The following is a 20,776-nucleotide window of genomic DNA, read 5'->3' as shown; positions in this document are numbered from 1 at the left end:
AAAGGTATTCCCAGCCTCACAGCTAAATGCAAGGTGGAGCAGATTGTTTAGCGTAAAAGTAGTATGCATATATTGAAAGGGACCATCCAAGGTACAATGGTCCATTAATGGGACAAAAAAGAGGAGGTTAGTGGGTTACAGATTGTTGTAATAAGGCATAAAGCCAGTATCTCTGTTCAGTCCATGATTTTAGTGTCTACCAGAGTAATGAATATAAGCCCACAGGCTTGTCTTTTGAAAATGTTGTGCAGACTTCCTTTGAGGATGAGGACTGAAAGGTCAGATACAGAGTGATCACTGTGAAAAGCGTTTACCCATTGATGACAGAATGTTTTTTCTTTTAGCATTTTCTTGCCTTAAGCTAAACATACTTCTTGGGGTTTTTGGTTGTTTTTTTCCTCAAGAAACATCTCTCTTACCTGTACGAATCCCACAAATCTTATAGGATAGCTCTGTTGAGGTCTCCTAAATGCCTATTGGAGACTGATCCTGATTAAAAACACTCCCATCCCCTGATGGCTTTACGGTTACAACAAAATGTAATTTGTTTTGCCTTTTTCAAGAAAGCGTCAAGAAGCCAAAGTGTGTGAGTCAGGGTATAGGCTCTCTTTGCATATATGAGCTGCTGTATTAATTGGTATAGATAAAATAGCTGGACAATGAATTGCTAAATACAGCTGGTTGAAATGTTAGCATGCTGGCCTGCAATGTAAGTGAGCCAGATTCAGGTCTCCTCTGTCTGATTTTGAACCAAGTTTTTTTCATCCCAGATGACTCTGAATTAAGCAGACACCAGACTTAAAACTGGATCTCCTACATCCCAGGCCAGTGCCCTCACCACCGGGTTATAGAGTATTAGATTCGCTTCGCCACCTCCTCCAGGTGATTGAAAACAAATTTTGCAACCTCAAAATGGAATTGTCATCTTTTGGTCAGCTCTGTTGCTAACACAGCCTTGAATAATTGTCATGAAAATGTACCAGCCCAGGCATTAAAATCTATTCACCCACTCTTATCATAAAGGTGGTAGTAATGAAGACACTAATGGTATTTAATTTGTCTGTCAACAAAACCTCTTATTTTCCTCAGGAAAGTGGACAAGAAAAAAATTGGAAAGCAGTGTTAAGTCATTGGATGCCTTCTGCTCAGAAAATACATTTTCATGGCTCCTCTCTGAGTAAATTTTATAGGGTTAACTTTATCTGTTTTCTTGTATGTTTTAGGTCAATATCTTTCACATCAGTCATAGCCATAAAAAAGAAATTCAATTTATTTTTTAAGAAGTAAAAGTATGATCAGAGATCTTCTATGTGCCACTTTGTATGGCTTTTTTTCATGCATAATATTTTCATTGAATTTTGGATTCGCAGATACAAATATGCCAACTTTTAGGTGACATTCCAAAAACTGGAAGAAACAACAAAGGAAACCCAAATCCATATCTATCCTATACCAAGAAAGGTGTTCAGAATGAATTATGCTTCTTAAGAGAAAACTTCATATTAGTTTTGAAATTTGTATTTGTGTCAACAGTGCATCACCAAATCTACAGCTCCCATGGAAATGTTGGTGGGGACCCATATCAGTTCTTGTCTACACCTACATTTCCCCACATATACAAGATATACTTTGAGTAGTCCCACTGAAATCAATGCGTAAATCTCTGCAGGATTAAGGCCTATGTGGGTAAATTCTTCTTTCAACAAACAGTGAACAAGTAGTATACACATTTTTTAAATGAAAAGGAAATGTTAGCCCGTCCATGCCAGGAGTCAGAATAAGAATTCATTGTGCATTCCTGGCTGTGAAGTTGTGGTGTAGTCCTAAACTGCAGCATCTCCCCACCATCCTGGCCTTCTAATCCTGCCCCACACTGTGGGGCTGGGTGGCCCAGCGTTGTAGCGGAACTGGAAGGCTGTGAACACTGAAATCACTAGGAGCGAATTGCAGTTAATGCCATAATAAAGTTGGTAAGAGGAAAATGTTGGCCTTATTTTGCAGGTAATTGAGGATAGAGAAATAATGCAAAGGGACCTAGAGAGATTAAAAGTGGGCAGAAAATAGAAAAATGAGATTTCATGTGGAAAACACTTAGGGAGAAAAAAAGCCTAATCCAAAACCCAGGGAGAAACCTGGAAAACACTAATGTGAGAAGAGACTTAGAGGTGATAGAAGCCAGCAAATTGAATAGGAGACTGTGACATTTTGGGATTCACCCAGGCCACTAAGGGGTTTGGTCACCATCTGCCTTGTAACCCTGGGTGTTTTGTGGCTGTGTAGCTGTGGTCCAGAGCTTTTACCTGAACAGCCTTCCAGCAGCCCACAAGCAGGGCTCTGCCCAACCTGGTTACCCCTTACAGGCTGACTTTAGGACCCTTCCGCTCCCAAATTCACCACAAAAATCCTCCTACTGCAGGGACCAGTTCCTCCCAGAGAAAGTATTAGCTTCTCTGCCTTTACAGAGACAGTGAAACACTCCAACCCTAGAAGCACACACTTTACTGAATTTGCACAGTGCTGGTGATTTATAATCAAAAGGAAACAAATGTATTAACAAAACAGCATGAGTTACGTGTTAGCAAGTGAAAACAGATAACAATAGAGAATAGAGATAATTACAAGCTTAGTCTAAAACTTAATATATCAAGATACAGCTTTTATTTGAGATGGTTTCTCTCACCCACAATCTCCTGGCCAGCTTGGCCAGGACCTATTACAGAGCTCAGATTACGTGTCCCCCCTGTCTCCCAAGGTGAAGGATAAAGATGATCTCCCTCTGTTTCCTTATATTCCCATCTTCCAAATCGGGAAGGCCTGTTGAGGACTCAGTCTTCTGTGTGGTGCAGGAGCCATGTTAATTCTCTGTCTCTGGAGTTCAGGTGCAGGATAACCCCTGCTGGCTCAGCTCCATAGCTTTGTTTACTGCTAATATATATACTGAGGTAAACTCACATTATTTTCTGTAGGACAGACCTGTTTATCACCTTTACCTAGGCTGTCTTGTCTTAAACATGTTCCAGTAATGTCATACAGAGAGAATTCATAACTTTATATATAACATTAATTCATTGATTCTACAGTATTAATAACTAGCATGGTATTAGCATTCAAATGGTACCTCACAAAGCATATTTTGTACAAATATCATTGCAGTAATATGAAAGGTGTGAATACAGGCATGCCTGGGGTCATATATGTCTATATGATATAATAACAAAAAAGGAAGTGGACTTTGGAGCTGTTTGCACTGTACAGTGGCCTCGCATTGTTATACCACAGGAAGATTACAGTCTATCTATCTTTTTACCACCCTGGTGCTATTGCATCTGGAACATTATCTTCATTTCTGGGCAGCTCATTACTAGAAAGTTGCTATCAAACTGGAGGGAGTTAAGAGCAAAACAACTAAAATGGTTACATTTTTGACTTGAGAAAAGATGTAGGGCCCCATCATGCAAAGATTATGCATGGGTTTACATTTACACACACAAGTAGTCCGATTGGCTTTAAAGCGATGTCTCATGTGTGTAAAGTTATGCACATACATTAGTGTTTTGGGGAACAGGGCCTGAGAGATAAGTATGTATAGCTGGGCTAAGAGATAAGTAAGAGGAAATATGAGAACAGATTTTTATACTTGAAGTGTGTAAATTCTAAGGATCAGATTCCGCCATCCTTAACACCTTGAATAGTACGTCTCTGCACAAGTAGTCCCACTGAATTTACTAGGTCTACATAAAGTGCATAAAGGTGCCAGAATTTTACCATAGAAAGGAAAAACCTTTTTTAAGTTTGTACAAGGGGTAAGAAAAGAACTTGGTCTAATGAAATGAAGTTGAGAGAGAAAATTTGGGCTAAAGATCAGGTAAAACTTCCTGACTGAGATTTATTACCCTGTGGCACAATCTTCTAAGGGAAGTGATTTGACATCCTTTAAAACTAGACTGAGAAAATCCTAGTAAATGCAAAACTCATTAGAGTCCTGCACTTGCTGGGGAATGGATTAGATTATTTAAAAGGTCTTTTCCTTCTTAGGTACTGTGATTCACTGGTGTCAAGTAGTTAATCTGTGAGAGTGGCATTGTGAGTCAGTTATTCTGGCATTAGATCATCTTGAGCCCAGTCAAATCAGCACCTGCACAGTGTCATGTGAAGTGTAATGTGCATTGGAATACATAAAAGGTGGGTGTTTCGCCAGTCTCCATAAAACTAAAAAGTTCACGTTAAACCATGATGATTTCCCCTGGATTAGGGGTAACACCTCAAATATTTTTAAGAGTTTAATGGATGAGATCTCAAAAGGGCAGAAACTGAGCCCACTATATCTAGTTTTCCAAGTTCAATGAAACCTGATTTTATGTTTTTAAAAGTTTGATTTACCCAAAGGTAGAAGATGTACAATAAGCTATTTTTTCCTTGTCTAGAAGCTGCCTGAAGTATTTTGTGCCCTCCCACTACAATTTGCACTGTTTCTTCTGGCATTGTCACTATTTATTCATGGATTCCATTCCTAAACATTTGTGTCACTATCCAGTTGTGGGTTATGGACTATGTCTAACATCCCCGACTATACACACAAGTGTGATATGTCAGTTCTTAGAGAATGTTGGTACAGAGGAATATCAACACTTGCCACCAGCTACTCAGTGGGACAGTTGTCTGCGTCCTTTCCCCTACTCACTTGTATAGTCAAGGTAAATATCTCTACCATGTTTGTGGTGAGAGGATGCAGAGAACTGAGTGAAGGCCTTATTGAGATGGAACTGCTTTATTCCCGACGGTCAGATCCTAGGAGAGAACAGGTGAGAGAGAAGGAAATTTCTAGTTCATACATCTATGGCTGCACCTTTCCACACAATCTCCTTTAGGATCAGAGGGGCAGTGGATTTACATCCTCAGCAGTTACCAAAGAAAACTGAGGCTATGTCTACACTAGAGAGCTTACAGCGGCACAGCTCTACCAGTGCAGCTGCACCACTGTAAGATCTCTCGTGTAGCCTCTCTATGCTGATGGGAGAGAGCTCTCCCACTGACAAAATTAAACCACCTCCAATGAACAGCAGTAGCCATGTCAGCGGGACAGGCAGGAGAAGCTCTCCCACTGACATAACACTGAGCACACTACCACTTATGCCGGCATAACTTGTGTCACTCGGAGGTGTGTGTGTGTGGTTTTTTTCACACTCCCCTGAGTGACATAAGTTTTGCCAACATAAAGTGGTAGCATAGACATGGCCTAAGAAACAGTCATTGATTACTGCTACCCTCACTCTCCCTCCTCGCCCACTGTTAGTTACATTCAGTTTTTCTCTTTCATCTTACCGTATATTGGCTTGTAAGCTCTTCAGGAGAGACACCATGTTTTCCTGTGTTTGTACAGACCCCACTACCTGGCCCTGATTGTGGCCTCTGCATGTTTCCCTACTATAACTAAAAATAATGAAGAGACAATTAAACCTTGGGGTGGAAATAGCCTTTAATGGCCACTTGTGCAAACATGAAACAAAGGGAAAATTCAGGAAAGGCAAATAAAGGTTAAGATTACGGTAAAGTTTAGTGGGACTTTTACATGAGGGATCACATTTGCTTGTTTTCTGTTTTTTCTTTGAATTACAGCATTTTTTCATTTATAACTTAAATCAATTCACTAAATAGTTTTTCCATAATAAAATTGCTTTCTGTACAGTAGTACAAATGGAAATAATTCAAAAATCTATGTAATTGTAGCTTTCTTCAGATATAGTCTTGATAGTTTGGAATAATAAGGAACTGTAGTTTGTGAAATATGATTTCTGTTCAAGGATCAATAAGTAGTTCTTTGCCAAACAATACATTTAATTAACAACACAAGTAAGAGATTAATCACAATATGTCATAGTGTATTATCATCACTATTTAGGTATTTTTACTGCATATGATTTTTGCATGAGTATGTTGGAGGCTAAATGAAAAAAAATACTCCAATGGTTTGGCTCATTTGTACACTAAAAACTGTAAGCAAACTGGCATATTATTCCCATTATCTAAATTTTGAAGTACAATTATTAAGGTAACCTTTGTCCAGTGTTGCAGCCCTTAAAATTTAATGCATTGCCTTTAAGAAGGCTAGCTAGTTTAAGTACATGTTTAAGTTTAGTTAAGTACATGTTTAAGTTCTCTATAGATGCTTGATAACTATGAAACTAAATGTGTTTCTATGAAACCAGTAGAAAAGCAAAGTCTGTTTTGATAAGGTGCATTTAACTTAGGCACTCTGTATTTCGTGTTTTGATATATGTGTGAAGAATAATGAAATAGTAGATAAGATTTATTTTAAATTAAAGAAACATCCATATTTCAATATTAAATATGCTGAGGTATAACATAAAGATCAGATATCCTGGTGATGGATGCCAAATAGCTGTTTTAAGTACTACTGCTATTACTAATTTGTCTTTTTTGGACAATTTGCACTTAGGTCACCCAGTTTAAAAAGGCAACTCAGACAACCTTTATAATTACACTTCTCTTCACAGAAAAGTAACCCTCAAAATGTTCTGACCAAATGATTTGTAAGAACTAATTTTGAGGTAGGGGCTATATTTTTTTTCTGTGTTTGTTTGGCACATCATATAACTGGGTCCTGGTGCTCGTAGGCACTCTAATAATAATAACAACATGCAGTCTCCTAGCAAACTCCTTGCATCTTAGGGGTCTCAAATTTGAAATTGTTCTTCGAATCATCTGTGAGTTTGTCAATCTGTACATTATTTTTGAAGTACCAAAAGTATTTGATATCTGAAACTTGAGCTGTCTTGGTGAGTTTTGGCTGGAGCATATTTCATATTATATTGTTTCTTTTCACTTATTGGATAAGCATAATTCTTAGAATTAAGTTTCCAGAGCAAATATCCACATTTCCTGTTTCAAATTTTACCTATAATTTAGTGCTTCTGCAACCATTCCACTGAACTCACTCACTAGAATACTTATGGAAAGTGAATGCAAAAGTGATTTGAACACAGGGAATGCACATTCAATTTTTTACTTGAGAAAATTACCACCAGATTTGTTCATGTACTTGCTCATCTCTAATTCTGAGGTTTGGATAAATGTACACACCTTTTGTATGCTTCTCTGACAGTAATCCAACCTCTTTGGGCTGGAAATCTCATATAATCAAGGTTTTAGTTTGGGTGATTTTGTTTGTGAAATTTTCTAATACTTTGTGTTTTGACTGAGTCAAAAGTAATAATATTGTGTGACATTATTCTAATGCTCCCACTTCAGGCTGAAGCCATGAACCACAGGATTGTGGGACATAAATGAAATCATGTTGATTGAACCTATAATAAGGTTTGATTTTAATTCTGAATGAGTTGTTTTATTAAAAGTTTTTTTCCATCCCTATTTTTCATGGATACTCTATTCCTATATGCTATATGATGTAATTAACTTTGTTTCATTTTAAGAGGTAGAGGCCCACTGAAGAATACATCTGATGTGATTAACGCAGCAAAGATGATTTCAGAGTCTGGATCCAGGATGGATGTGCTGGCACGACAGATTGCCAACCAGGTATGCCATTTAAGGTTTGGTGCAGAGATGTATTAAGATTAAATCGTCCCCATATTCAATCCAGCCAACTAAAAGGTCACTTTGCAGAAATACTAATGGCATGTCTAGATCTGCCTTTCCTATTCTTTCTCCCTCACTCTCTAGCACTGACCACATCTCCCATGGATCTTTGGGTCTCAGATTTTCTAGATCCTGCCTTAATCCACCCTTGAATATATATTGGTTCTCTAAAGTAAGTGCAACCCCTGTTGCTAAACTAAACAGAATGCAAAGCTTTAGCTGCATGGTAAAGCATATTTATTAAGACCCCTCCATTGTCTTCAACAACAGTTGAAGTCATACAGGCTTTTACACAAATATTCTACAGTATAGTCAAAGCTTTGCCTTCTGCTTGTCTAAACAGTAGCGCTGAGGGGTTTGGGTACTTGCAGGGAATAAATATCATTCGAATTCTAATGAGATAGGGTTCATATCACACTAGGTGAATGTAACATGACTGTTCAGACCAGGGGTTTATAAGAAATGGAATGTGACTGATGCTCCTCTATGCTGTCTTTAAGCATTGCTTCCCCTTCTTGTAGCAATCACCACCATGTGCTGTTGGCTGCCCAGAACAGGTGTCTATTATGACACCCTCTGCAGAGCTTAGTGCTGAAATAGGGTAATTCATGCAGTTTGGACTGGAGTCAAACCATGTGGTGGTCTGGTGGAAAGTTTTAGGGCCAGATCCTAAAACTCAGTTACACAGAGTAAATGTGTGTAAAAGTGGCAGCGAGCTTGCCATTACATTCCCCTGATCCTGGTACTGCTCTGTGCAAGACTGTCCCAAAGTGATGTGTTAGAACAACATAAGGGTTGCTCTAATTTATGATGGATTACAACAGACCCAGATAGCTTAAAAAGGCAGCCCAGCATCAGCATAGCTCACAGGTATCCAGGCCATGTGCCCTTTTCTTTGATGAGCTGGCAGAATGGAAGGTGAGTAAGTAGAGACCTTGCATTAGCTGTATGCCACCTTTTCAATGAGGTGATCTTCCCCAATGAAACAGGCTTTAGGACTAGATTGTGCCTGTAAGCAATGCAGTGTAATGCAACTGTACCACAGAGAAGGGGCCAGTCCTTAGTCCTTATCTAGCTGTAGCATTCTTTTCCCAGTACTGCCCCATCCTGATCATCAACAGCAACTCTGTGGCTGTCTTACATGTCCAGGCAAACATGCCCCGGAGTCTCTGCTCTTCTACTCTCTAACAGACCACCCATCTTTCCCTCTCTTCATGGTGTAGCATGTGGCTCTTATTTATTTATACAACATATGTAACAGCAGCAGATTGTTCATCTTTCTTGTCCTCTGCCACATTATTCTCAAGACTCCAGTTAAGTAAACACTTCAAGAGGTATACATTATTAGTTTGTGCACTTGTGTTCAGAGGAACAATTAAGCAGAAAGATAGAGGAGTTATCCCTCTTTCTGGTCTTTCAGCATATACATCCTTTCACCATCTGCACTACACTAGAGCTTTTTTGGTCAAGATTCTCTTTAGCAATTGTACATTGAGGTTTAAGAATGACAGTCACAGATCTGTTGCAGAGTAAAATGGGACATCAAATCCAAAGATAAGGCTTGTAAACTATTTTTCAGTCAAGATGTTTAATAATAGAAAACTAAGCTTTAGTGAAATATCTTTCTTTTCCACCAGTTTTGTTATAATTTCTCTGACAACATTATTGTTTTATATATAGCTTAAAACTAGGTATTAAAATAGGATGAAATTATGTACAGCAAAAACAAAAGGTGTGTATGGAAGGGATTTTTTCTCTGTTGAACCAAAAATAAGCTCTAAATAACATTAATTTGTCTTCACTATTTTCTTTACATCAAAGTTCTAAATGCTGTATACTCCTCTGGCACACAAATTTTCAAATAATTGTTCACAAATATTATTATTAGCATGAATTTATGAACACATACTTCTCCCAGCTATGCTTCTATTCACCACATCATATGCAGTTGAGAAAGCTGCAGCCTGAACTGAGAATAACTAAATCATTTTTATTTGTTGTCACATCTAATGTTGTCATTTAGTTGGACCACATCAGTTTGCTATTCACAATCCTCCCATAGCCCAAATCTATTAGTCTGACTGCCTTTGCAGTTAAGAGAACAACAGTAGCAAATGATAGTGTTTTCCGTATACAAACCCCTACTTTATTTCCTTCATCTAGCTTCAAAAGTGAGAGAGAAGCTGAAATAAACAATTGCTGTGTAATGAAGAATCATTGCTGTAGCTCTTTGACCTTTTGCAGTTAATAAAGAACAGTAGTTTCAAATGAATTATTTTGGTTCAGGCTGCACGCAGTTTTGAAGAATCAAAATTGAGAATTGTGAAACTGTTTTAGTTCATGTAGTTTTTCAGCTGGAAAAATTTCCCATGAACTACATTAAGTGAATCTTACTGGTTCTCCATTTGACAATACCTTTGGTTCCTCACTTTAAAAAACTACATTTTTTCTCTTATTCTTTTTTAATAAATGTGACAGTACTGTACAATTAGCATAATTCAGTCACATTGCAACCCATTTTTATTATTAAGATGACTCAGATTTAACAACTCTGAACATACGCAACAGAGCAACAATGTAAACACACATTAGTCACAAAAAATAATTAGCAAACTTAGTTAACATAAGATTGTTCTGAACCACTTGTCTAAAATCACTTGTCTAATTTGTGACCTGAAAGTCATATGGCAACATAGTCAGTACATCTCTTTTTTATTGAATGTGCTAGAGATTAAAGTCGTCATTGAAGATGCCCACAATATTGTATAAAATTCAAATTTAAATAATTGTTGTGCTCTAGAAATCAAAGAATTAAGGACAAACATTATATTAATAGATAGGAAATCTCCTCATCAAGATACAAATGCCACGCATATAAAAGAAACTGTCCTAATGGTAAGATTAACAATAAATTCTTTAAAATGATTATCTGATAAATAAGAGACAATCAGAAATGTTAAATGTTATATTAAACAAATATTTAAAACTTATGTACAGCTACTGAGAACATACTGCAAACTACTATTGTGATACAAGGCATTAATCATCACTAAGCTCAGCTCAAGTGCAAAGGAAGTGACATTTATTTCTTTGGTAAAGTAGTAAAATCACAACCCAATAAACGTATGGTCAAAGTTTCCTGCAGAATAACTTGTATTGATCTTTTGTGCTACTGTTCTGCCAGCGGCTAATGGAAATACTTTTTCACCTTGATTTTTAATATAGGTTTCACTGTATTCACAACTATTGCATCACTTATCAAACCATTTTGAAGATTTTACAGATATTATTTCTGTAAAGCTCCTCCACTCCTTGCCAATCCTCTAGTTGAATTTAGGATCCCATTGACTTCAATAGGTACAGAATCAAACCCTTTTGTTTGCAGTGTTGTTGTAGCTGTGTTGGTCCCAGGATATTAGAGAGACAAGGGGGTGAGGTAATATATTTTACTGGACCAACTTCTATTGGTGAAAACGACAAGCTTTCAAGCTACACAGAGCTCTTATTCTTGTCTCTCTAATCAAATGGTTTGTAATTTGCCACTGTATTTAACTGAAACTTATTTCTCAGTGTGAGAAATTAAACTGGTAACTATCAGTTGTTTTCTGGGATGATAAATGCTAGGAACATAGTAATTACCATACTGGAACAGACCACTGGTCCATCTTGTCTCGTATGTAATAGTGGCCAGTACTAGATGCTTCAGAGGGATGTGTAGGAAACCCCTAATAGAATAACCAGCCCAGAAAGGAATTTTCTTTCTAACATGTGTTAATAATTGGCTACTTAATCCCTGAGCATGAGGGTTTATGTCCCTTGTATTATTTTATTGTTTAATGTAACTCAGATTACCAATATAAATGTCTCTTCATTTTTTTGAATGCCGTTAAGCTCTTGGCTCAGTCATATTGTTTAGTAATGAGTTCCACAGGTTTGAGCTGTGGAAAATATTTGTCACTTTTGGATGTGTTGCCTTAGTTTCATTGGCTACTCCATTTTTAATTCTATTATGAGAAAAGGTTAATGGCCTTCTCCATGACATTCATTGTTTTATAGATCTCTTTCATACCCCATAACTATTCATCTTCTTACTAAACAGACCTAATGTTTCCAATCTCTCCTTATATGGAAGTTTTCCATGCTTCTCTTCATATATGTTGCCTATCTCTGGAACCTTTCTATTTGATGTATTGTTTTCAGATGGGATGAGCAAAGAAGAACACTCAAGGTGAAATCTTAACAACAAATAATATAGTGGCATTATAATATTCTCAGTAGTATTTTCTAACCTGTTATATGTCATAACATTTTTTTTATTTGCCCTCCATGGCACACTTAGCAGAGCTTTCTGCTGAGTTGTCCACAGTGAAACCGAGGCCTTTTTTCAGAGTGGTTACAGTTACTTTAATCCCAGTAATACATATCAGTAATTAAAATTATTCCTTCAGATGTGTATTGGTCAACACTGACATCATTCTATCCATTTTCCTAGCTTCGTTATGTCTCTGGAGTTCACAATATTCTTCTCTAATCTTATCTATCCTAATAATATTGTGCCATCTGCAAATTTTGCCACCTCACTGTTCATCCTATCTAAACATACATTGGATTTTAAATATCATTGCCTCTGCACTGGAGACTTATATGCTCAATTTTACTGCTATTTGAAACAATGAGAAATTACAACAAAATCCTATCTGCCCATCTCTGGGATCTGCCCAAGTGGAAATAAATATCCCAGGTCATTTTACAAAAAAACTGTAGAGGACTGAATAGATGGTTCCAGTCAACATATTTCATCTCCATACAGTTAGTCCTGATGCTTACAGCTGTTTATGACTGGAAGGGCAGATTTTATGGAACTGCAGTTACAGAAATAAACAATGTTTACACAAGCTGCCTATACTGTACTGTGATAGCAGTGTTAAACTCATTAATTACAAAGTGCATTGAGGCCAAAAAGCAGTACCATTTTTTTTTCAGATCAAGGAGGAAGTACTGAATCTCTCTTTACAAGCCAGTGATTCATTTTTTAAACTTGTGATTGTTCCTGGCTTTCTTTTTCTAAATCTCAAACATGCAGTTTTTTAATTAATAAATAGAATTTTAAAATCTACTCTATAATAATGTGAAGTGAATCCTGGCCTCACTAGGAAAAGTACCAGTGACTTTAAAAGGGCCAGGGTTTTCCCCGAGGTATCTCATGAATTAAGCAGCCTGATGCTCCTTCATAGTGTTACCTATTGTGGATTTTATATCAAAGGATCTTTGTGTATAACATGCATCACTGTGCAAGACAACACTGGAGTCATTTCTATTCAACAGCAGAAACTTGGATGGGCCTTATGCTCTATTGACACTGACACTATCAGTATTTTCTATCAGGAAGCATAAAGGTATGATGCACTAGCCATGAACAGCAAAAGGTCAGGTCTACCACAATTGGTTGAAATGTATCTTTTTTTTTAAATATACTAGTATTGACACAATGTTTCATCAAAAGAAACTGACTACATTTTCATAGTATCTACAGTAAAAAAACCTATACAGAAAACTCTCAAAGACTGTATTGGCCTTTACAGTAAGGCTATTTCATACTGCTCTGGCAATGTGTAGGGATTCAATACCCCTTTAAGACCCCTCTACACTGCCATAGCAGTGAATAGTAGCCTTAGTGTAAATGAAAATCCAGTACTATGTGAATAGTCTGTTCATCTGAGAGAGATTTACCTCAAAGCATTCTTCATCACTCCTCTGGAGTCATGAGAGAGTAAAAAGAAGATTTCATAGAAAGTATGAGCATCACCATAAAAACAGAGAATTGACCATGAGATATTGTTCACAACTATGACCTACTCCTTCTCCCACCAATGTCAATGGGAATTTTGTCATTGCCTTGAATGGCATCAGGATAGAGGCCGTAACCTAGAGTCACTTATAGTATAACCATCTATTAATGTGGGTTTCCATTGTTATTAGTCCATGTAGCTTGCCAAGTAAATGGTAAGTAATACTGCAAAAATAAATGCAGAGCCTCTTAGGTGCTGAAGGAAAGTAGTAATTTCATGCACTAGTGAAAGCTACTCAGCTAGAACTATGGCTAAGGCAATTCCAGTAGTCTTGAATTAAGGATGGGTGAATGCAATGAAGTTTGGGATTACTGTGAACATCTTTGTTTGTAGAGTTTTAAAGGTTCACAACATTAGCAAATAACCAAACTTTAGAGCAGTGGAGAGCAAGACTACATTAGAGAGCAATTACAATTAACATTCCTAAGGGAACATGAATCTGATAAAAGTCTCAGACTAAATTTTGAATGCACCTTTGAAATATGTTCACTCGTTTGGACATTAACACACTATGTTGGAGAGCTGAGAGTTTAGAAAAGATTAAATCTTAAGCTTAATAATTGAAAATTGAAGTGATTAAGAATTTGTAGAAAGTGTTTTATTCATTATTCTTTTTAATGTGTAGTGTCCAGATCAATCATGTAAACAGGATGTATTGGCTTACCTGGAACAGATCAAGCTCTATTGTCACCAGCTCAAAATCTGCAGTCAAGTTAAAGCAGAAATCCAGAATCTCAGTGGAGAGCTCATCGTGTCTGCTGTAAGTAAAAAGAGTTCAGAAGATACTTTCTGTGCTAGGTACAACTATAGATTTCAAATTTTGGAGTGAATTTGTAGCATTTGTGAAATGTAGTTTTATAGTCCTCTGGTCCTAATTTTATTCCCCACTGGTTTATATCTTGTGTTGTCATTTATACCTGAGCAAAGTGAGAACAAGACACTATCAAATCAGAAAGAAAACATTTTACACCCACGTTGTACAGCTGTGTAATATCACAGATGATGCAAGGCAGTGGAGAATCAGGCCTGGTGTCTTTAAAGTTATCAAGCGGCCTGATTCTTCATTCTGTTACACTGAAGTAACTAACTCCAATAGAGAGACACTGATGTAAAATTGGTTTAGAAAATCAGACCCATTTTGAGGTAATGTGTGTTTACCTAATGCTACATCTTTCTCATCCCATGGATTTCTTTCTATATATTTTCACTTTTTGATTTGGGAGCTGTTGTTCCCAGCTCATAAGGAAATGACTGGGGAGGTTCTAGTCAGGCTGTTGCAATGTGAGAGTAAGAGAGCCCAAAAAAAAACAAACCCTGAGAACAAGGGAAGTTGCTTAATTAGATTTCTGGACCTGCGTTAGCCTGGGGACATCAGGCTGGGGGAGATAACTACAATTCAGCCATTGCTCTGATTTTGAGCACCAATTAGTGGAATTTCTGTCCTTCTGCAAGAGAGTAACTCACTTTGATGGAATAATCTGAATTCTCAGGGCCAGACTATTCTGCTGTGAAGAAACAACCTTTTTCATTGTGCTGTTATTATTTGTGCTGAGGTAGTGCCTATGAGCAAGGATCTGTCATGGACCTGTGTGCAGTGCTGTACAAACACATAAGAAAAATGGTCCCTGCCCCAAAGAACTTACAATCTAAGTAATACTTATTCCTCTCTATCTCCATGCTCACAAATGCTTAAAGTTATATGAACAAATACATATTACAATGTAACAACAAAGGTTGTTACAACATACCCTTAGAGCCCCGACCAGGGATATTCTATCTACTGCCCAAAATCCACAAACCTGGAAATCCTGGATGCCCCATCATCTCGGGCATTGGAACTCTCACTGAAGGACTGTCTGGATATGTGGACTCTCTACTCAGACCCTATGCCACCAGCACTCCCAGCTATCTCCGTGACACCACTGATTTCCTGAGGAAACTACAATGCATTGGTGACCTTCCAGAAAACACCATCCTGGCCACCATGGATGTAGAGGCTCTCTACACAAACATCCCACACGCTGATGGAATACAAGCTGTCAGGAACAGTATCCCTGATGATGCCACAGCACAACTGGTTGCTGAGCTCTGTGCCTTTATCCTCACACACAACTATTTCAAATTTGATGACAATATATATCTCCAGATCAGTGGCACCGCTATGGGCACCCGCATGGCCCCACAATATGCCAATATTTTTATGGCTGACCTGGAACAACGCTTCCTCAGCTCCCGTCCACTCATGCCCCTTCTCTACCTATGCTACATTGATGACATCTTCATCATCTGGACCCATGGGAAGGAGACTCTGGAAAAATTCCACCATGATTTCAACAGCTTCCACCCCACCATCAACCTCAGCCTGGACCAATCTACACGGGAGGTCCACTTCCTAGACACTACGGTGCAAATAATTTATGGTCACATTAACACCACCCTATACCGAAAACCTACCGACCGCTATGCCTACCTTCATGCCTCCAGCTTCCATCCCGGGCACACCACAAGATCCATTGTCTACAGCCAAGCACTGAGGTACAACCGCATCTGCTCTAACCCCACAGACAGAGACCAACACCTACAAAATCTCCACCAAGCATTCTCAAAACTACAGTACCCGCACGAGGAAATAAGGAAACAGATCAACAGAGCCAGATGTGTACCCAGAAGCCTCCTACTGCAAGACAAACCCAAGAAAGAAACCAACAGGACTGCACTGGCCATCACATACAGTCCCCAGCTAAAACCCCTCCAGCGCATCATCAGGGAACTACAACCCATCCTGGACAATGATCCCACACTTTCACAGGCCTTGGGTGGCAGGCCAGTCCTCACCCACAGACAACCTGCCAACCTGAAGCATATTCTCACCAGTAACTGCACACCGCACCATAGTAACTCTAACTCAGGAACCAATCCATGCAACAAACCTCGATGCCAACTGTGCCCACATATCTACACCAGCGACACCATCACAGGACCTAACCAGATCAGCCACACCATCACCGGTTCATTCACCTGCACATCCACCAATGTAATATATGCCATCATATGCCAGCAATGCCCCTCTGCTATGTACATCGGCCAAACTGGACAGTCTCTACGGAAAAGGATAAATGGACACAAATCAGATATTAGGAATGGCAATATACAAAAACCTGTAGGAGAACACTTCAACCTCCCTGGCCACACAATAGCAGATCTTAAGGTGGCCATCCTGCAGCAAAAAAACTTCAGGACCAGACTTCAAAGAGAAACTGCTGAGCTCCAGTTCATCTGCAAATTTGACACCATCAGCTCAGGATTAAACAAAGACTGTGAATGGCTTGCCAACTACAGAACCAGTTTCTCCTCCCTTGGTTTTCACTCAACTGCTAGAACAGGGCCTCATCCTCCCTGATTGAACTAACCTCGTTATCTCTAGCTTGCTTCTTGCTTGCATATATAAACCTGCCCCTGGAAATTTCCACTACTTGCATCCGAAGAAGTGGGTATTCACCCACGAAAGCTCATGCTGCAAAACGTCTGTTAGTCTAGAAGGTGCCACAGGATTCTTTGCTGCTTCAACAAAGGTATACAACCAATAATTTCTAGAATGCAACAACAATTTTCTCTATGGTCTCTATGCATGCACTGGTTACATTTTCAGGGACTGAATTATTTTGTTTTTTAAACCTGGACCAGTTTGTTTGGGTTTTTTTTGGTTTTATAATCTAACTAGATGTTACATGAATCCTCTTCTGCTTAGACAAGACTTAAATTGGATCAGTTTATGTAGTTTATCCTGAAGGTCATATTGGATGAGAATTTGATGACCGTATTTCAATCTTTGGAGACTGCAGAAATGTAATTTTGCATGCTGTGGTAGTTTTTTATTTGAAAAAAAAAAGTGTTGGATTTTAATTAGGTTGTAAATTAATGAAATTGTGTTTTATTTTTCATTTTCTTCTTTCTTTTTAAAAATGGTGCCTTAAACCACATCACATTTACTACATAATTTGCATTTCTGAATACTGTGGCCAGTGATGGATTTGTGACAATTTGCAAAGCAATACTGTCTTTGAAAGGTAGAATTCTGCATTTTGGATTAAATTTTCTGGTTTTGTCTCCTCTACCCATCATTTCATTGGGTGCTCTCATCAGGAAAATCTCCCCCCTCCCCCAGTTGTAGTATAAATAACAAGTGATATTAAGGAATACTATATTTATTGGGTTTCATTCTATTGACACTTGCTGTTCTCCGTCAACATTCTAAAATGCAAAATAAACAACAAAAATGATATTAAAAACAAACCCAACTTAACTCATAAATCCAAGAGAAAAAACAGGTTCAATCCTTTTCCTATTAATTTGAGTGCAGCTGTATTACATCCCAGAAGCCCTGGTTCAGCAAAGCACTTAATTATATGCATAAATCTAGCCCTAGCCAGTAAGGGCATGTGCTTACCGGCTTTGCTGTGTCAGGGCCAGGGGCAGTGAAATCCTAGCTGCTACTCTACTAAAGGATTAAATCCCTGCAAATGCTCATGAAGTTTTTTGTTAAATGCAGAGGTGTTCGGCTCTGTACAAAAAACAAAGAAAGGCAGCCCCTACCCTCAGAAATTGACAATATAAAGTCTTGATCCAAAACCCACTGAAGTCAATGGAAAGACTTCCATTCTCTTCAGGGGGCTTATGATCTGATCCTAAGAGACTGTATGCCTATCAGTACTTAATAATGGTTATAGCTAGTCCTTACTGTTGTGAGAGTATAAAAGTATAAAATGCCCTGGCACAGCACAGGTGGTGTGTAAGCTTAAAACTTAATCATTTTTCCCATTGTCATTTCCTCCCCAATTATTATTGTTGAGGTAGAGAGAGCATTTGAAACAGGCTGTGCGCAACTATCATTTTCAAGTAAAAATGGAGCACCAAATCCAATTTGCTGTCTTATATTAGTCGTTCCAATGTATGTGTAACTGAAGACTCTTTGGATCCAGTGTTTAAAAGTGACTGCAGGGACTCATTTCATCTTGAGGGGAATATGAGAACTTGAAATACGTCAGATGGGGAAGGCTCTAAAGCAAGCAGGGCTGTTAATAAATTGAGAGGGAGACAAAATCAATGACTGTTCAGGAAATGGCTGAGCTACTGCACTGGGGTTTTTTTAATAGTGGTTAAAAAAAACAACTGAAGCAAATCCTGCCTTTGCAAGTGGGCCTCCTGGTATTAAAATTGCTGGGGTTTTACTGTACAAGGTGGAGGCCAACGATCTGGGTGTAGAAACATGCAAGGTGGAGCAGCCCCTCTGCAAAGTTCTGCTCCCTTCTTGCTTCCAGTAATGGGAATGCCCAAGTTGCAACTGGGAGTATCATAGAGACAAACGGGGGTGGGGGGAAGGGGCAGTAGGTCCACTACTATGAGTCCTCTGTCTCTGTGCCCTGCAGTGAAAGCTATGAAGGGTGTGAAGGGCTACCTCAGCCTGCTGGTTGATGTACTCTCTGCAGCCATCTTCCTACTTCTAGCCCAACCACTCAGGCTAGTGGCTTTGGCCCTTTTATCTCAAGGTTTTAGAGTGCCGCCCATCGCTATTGTATCTGTGCACCTTCCACATAAAATCATTATCAATCTCCAAATCCCTAGCAGACTTGATAGAAAGTCTGGCTGTTCTCCCTTTCTGGGGTCAGAACTCTACTTGGGGTGGGGGATTTATTTTGACTTTTTTCCCACCTGAGTACTATCTAATCTGTTTAAGAATGAGAAGTGAAAAAGGAGACATGGTCAGCAACCCTCCATATTTTATCTAAGGACACCACAGTTTACCTACCAAACTAACATAAGGATTATTTTAGTTTATGGCAATACTGTATCTGAGGAGGTGCTGGTGAGTGTGGTAGAGTTCTGGCATCATTCCTTTCATATGTTAGGGTATCATCAATACTTGATTACTTATTTACTCAGGCACCTGAGAACACAGACAGATATACATTACTCTCACTAGCACATCTTACAGCAAAAAAAAAAGGCAAGGAAGTATTTTGAGGCGGTCTCTCCTATGCCGCTGGCTTCCCCTCCGTATGCAACTTTCCTGTGGCCATGTCTGCACTATAAGCTTTGATTGATGCACATTACATCAGCATAAAGTCATCACCAAATAGTACATCATTTGTGCATGTGTATACTTGGCTGTTTGCATTGGTGCTATATATGCTCACTAGGAGAGCTTGTGTTGATGCACAGTGTTGTGCACCATGGGTAGGTATCTCAGTGTGCAACCCACCACCATCCAGTGCACTGATTTTGGGGAAGTTTTTGGCAATGAATGGTGGGGCAGAAATGAATCACTCATGGGTGACTGGGAGCAAGGGCTCAACTTCCCAGCATGCAACTGTCTCCATCCCATAATGTCATCTATATCCCATAATGTTCGTGCCTTTTTTAGAAATCCCACGAACCCATGTGGCCCTCCTCACTGTTCATCCAGAAGCACGGAGCTCTACACGATTGTCATATGCATTGCAATTAGAGGACATGCAATTCTCTGGTATTTGGAGAGCTGTAAGGAAAACTAAATCAATGTCAACCATACCGATTTCTTGCAGGACAGATTGCTATGGGACATAGCCAATTCAAGGTTGTTGGTGGCATTCACTGAGCGGCTTCAGATAGGGGAGCACCACTTCTAGGCCGGAGAAATGAGCACTGAGTAGTGGGATTGCATCATAATGCAGGTTTGGGATGATGAGCAGTGTCTGCAGAATTTTTGGATGCACAAGGCCACATTTTTTGATCTGTGTGTCAACCTCATCCCAGCCCTCCAGTGCAAGAGTAACACCAACAGACCCAGGTCATCGTGGGCAGGATCGAACCTGGGACCTCTGGAGCTTAGTGCTTGAACCTCTACCACAGGAGCTAAAAGCCAACTGGCTGTTAACTAACACCATAGAGCAGACTCATTTTAGCTCTCTCTTTAAGTGGTCTTGGTGCCACTAGATGGGACAGAACACCACAGCCAGAAGGTGTGTGTGTGTTACACAAGGACATTAAAAAGAGAGCAGCACTTGTGACACCAGATAGCTACCAGTCAGTGGGAAATCATTTTGGCATTGGAAAATCTGTTCTGGGAGCTATTGTCATGCAAGCGTGAAGGGCCGTTAATAATCTCATGCTGTTCAGGGCTATGACTCTCAGCAATATGAAGGATACAGTGGATGGATTTGCAGCAGTGGGGTTCCTGAACTGCAGTGGAGTGATAGCTTGCATGTATATCTCTCTTTTGGCATCAGATCACCTTGCCACAGAGTACAGCAACAGAAAGGGCTATTTTCTAT

General features: G+C 39.0%; 1 protein-coding gene across 3 annotated transcripts in view; it reads left to right on the top strand.

The window, feature by feature from the left end:
• CTNNA3 (catenin alpha 3) overlaps positions 1–20,776 on the top strand; it is a 967,088-nt gene that overhangs the window by 920,197 nt on the left and 26,115 nt on the right. For all 3 annotated transcript variants that reach the window (XM_045025624.1, XM_045025625.1, XM_045025626.1), the window contains 2 exons: positions 7,452–7,557; positions 14,092–14,226. In XM_045025624.1, coding sequence (XP_044881559.1) covers positions 7,452–7,557; positions 14,092–14,226 — 241 coding nt within the window. The remainder of the gene's footprint in view (positions 1–7,451; positions 7,558–14,091; positions 14,227–20,776) is intronic.

Source organism: Mauremys mutica, chromosome 7 (assembly GCF_020497125.1).
Source record: "Mauremys mutica isolate MM-2020 ecotype Southern chromosome 7, ASM2049712v1, whole genome shotgun sequence".
Classification (NCBI taxonomy): Eukaryota; Metazoa; Chordata; order Testudines; family Geoemydidae; genus Mauremys; species Mauremys mutica.
The sequence above is the reverse complement of the archived record's forward strand: the minus strand, read 5'-3'. Positions and strand labels throughout refer to the sequence as shown.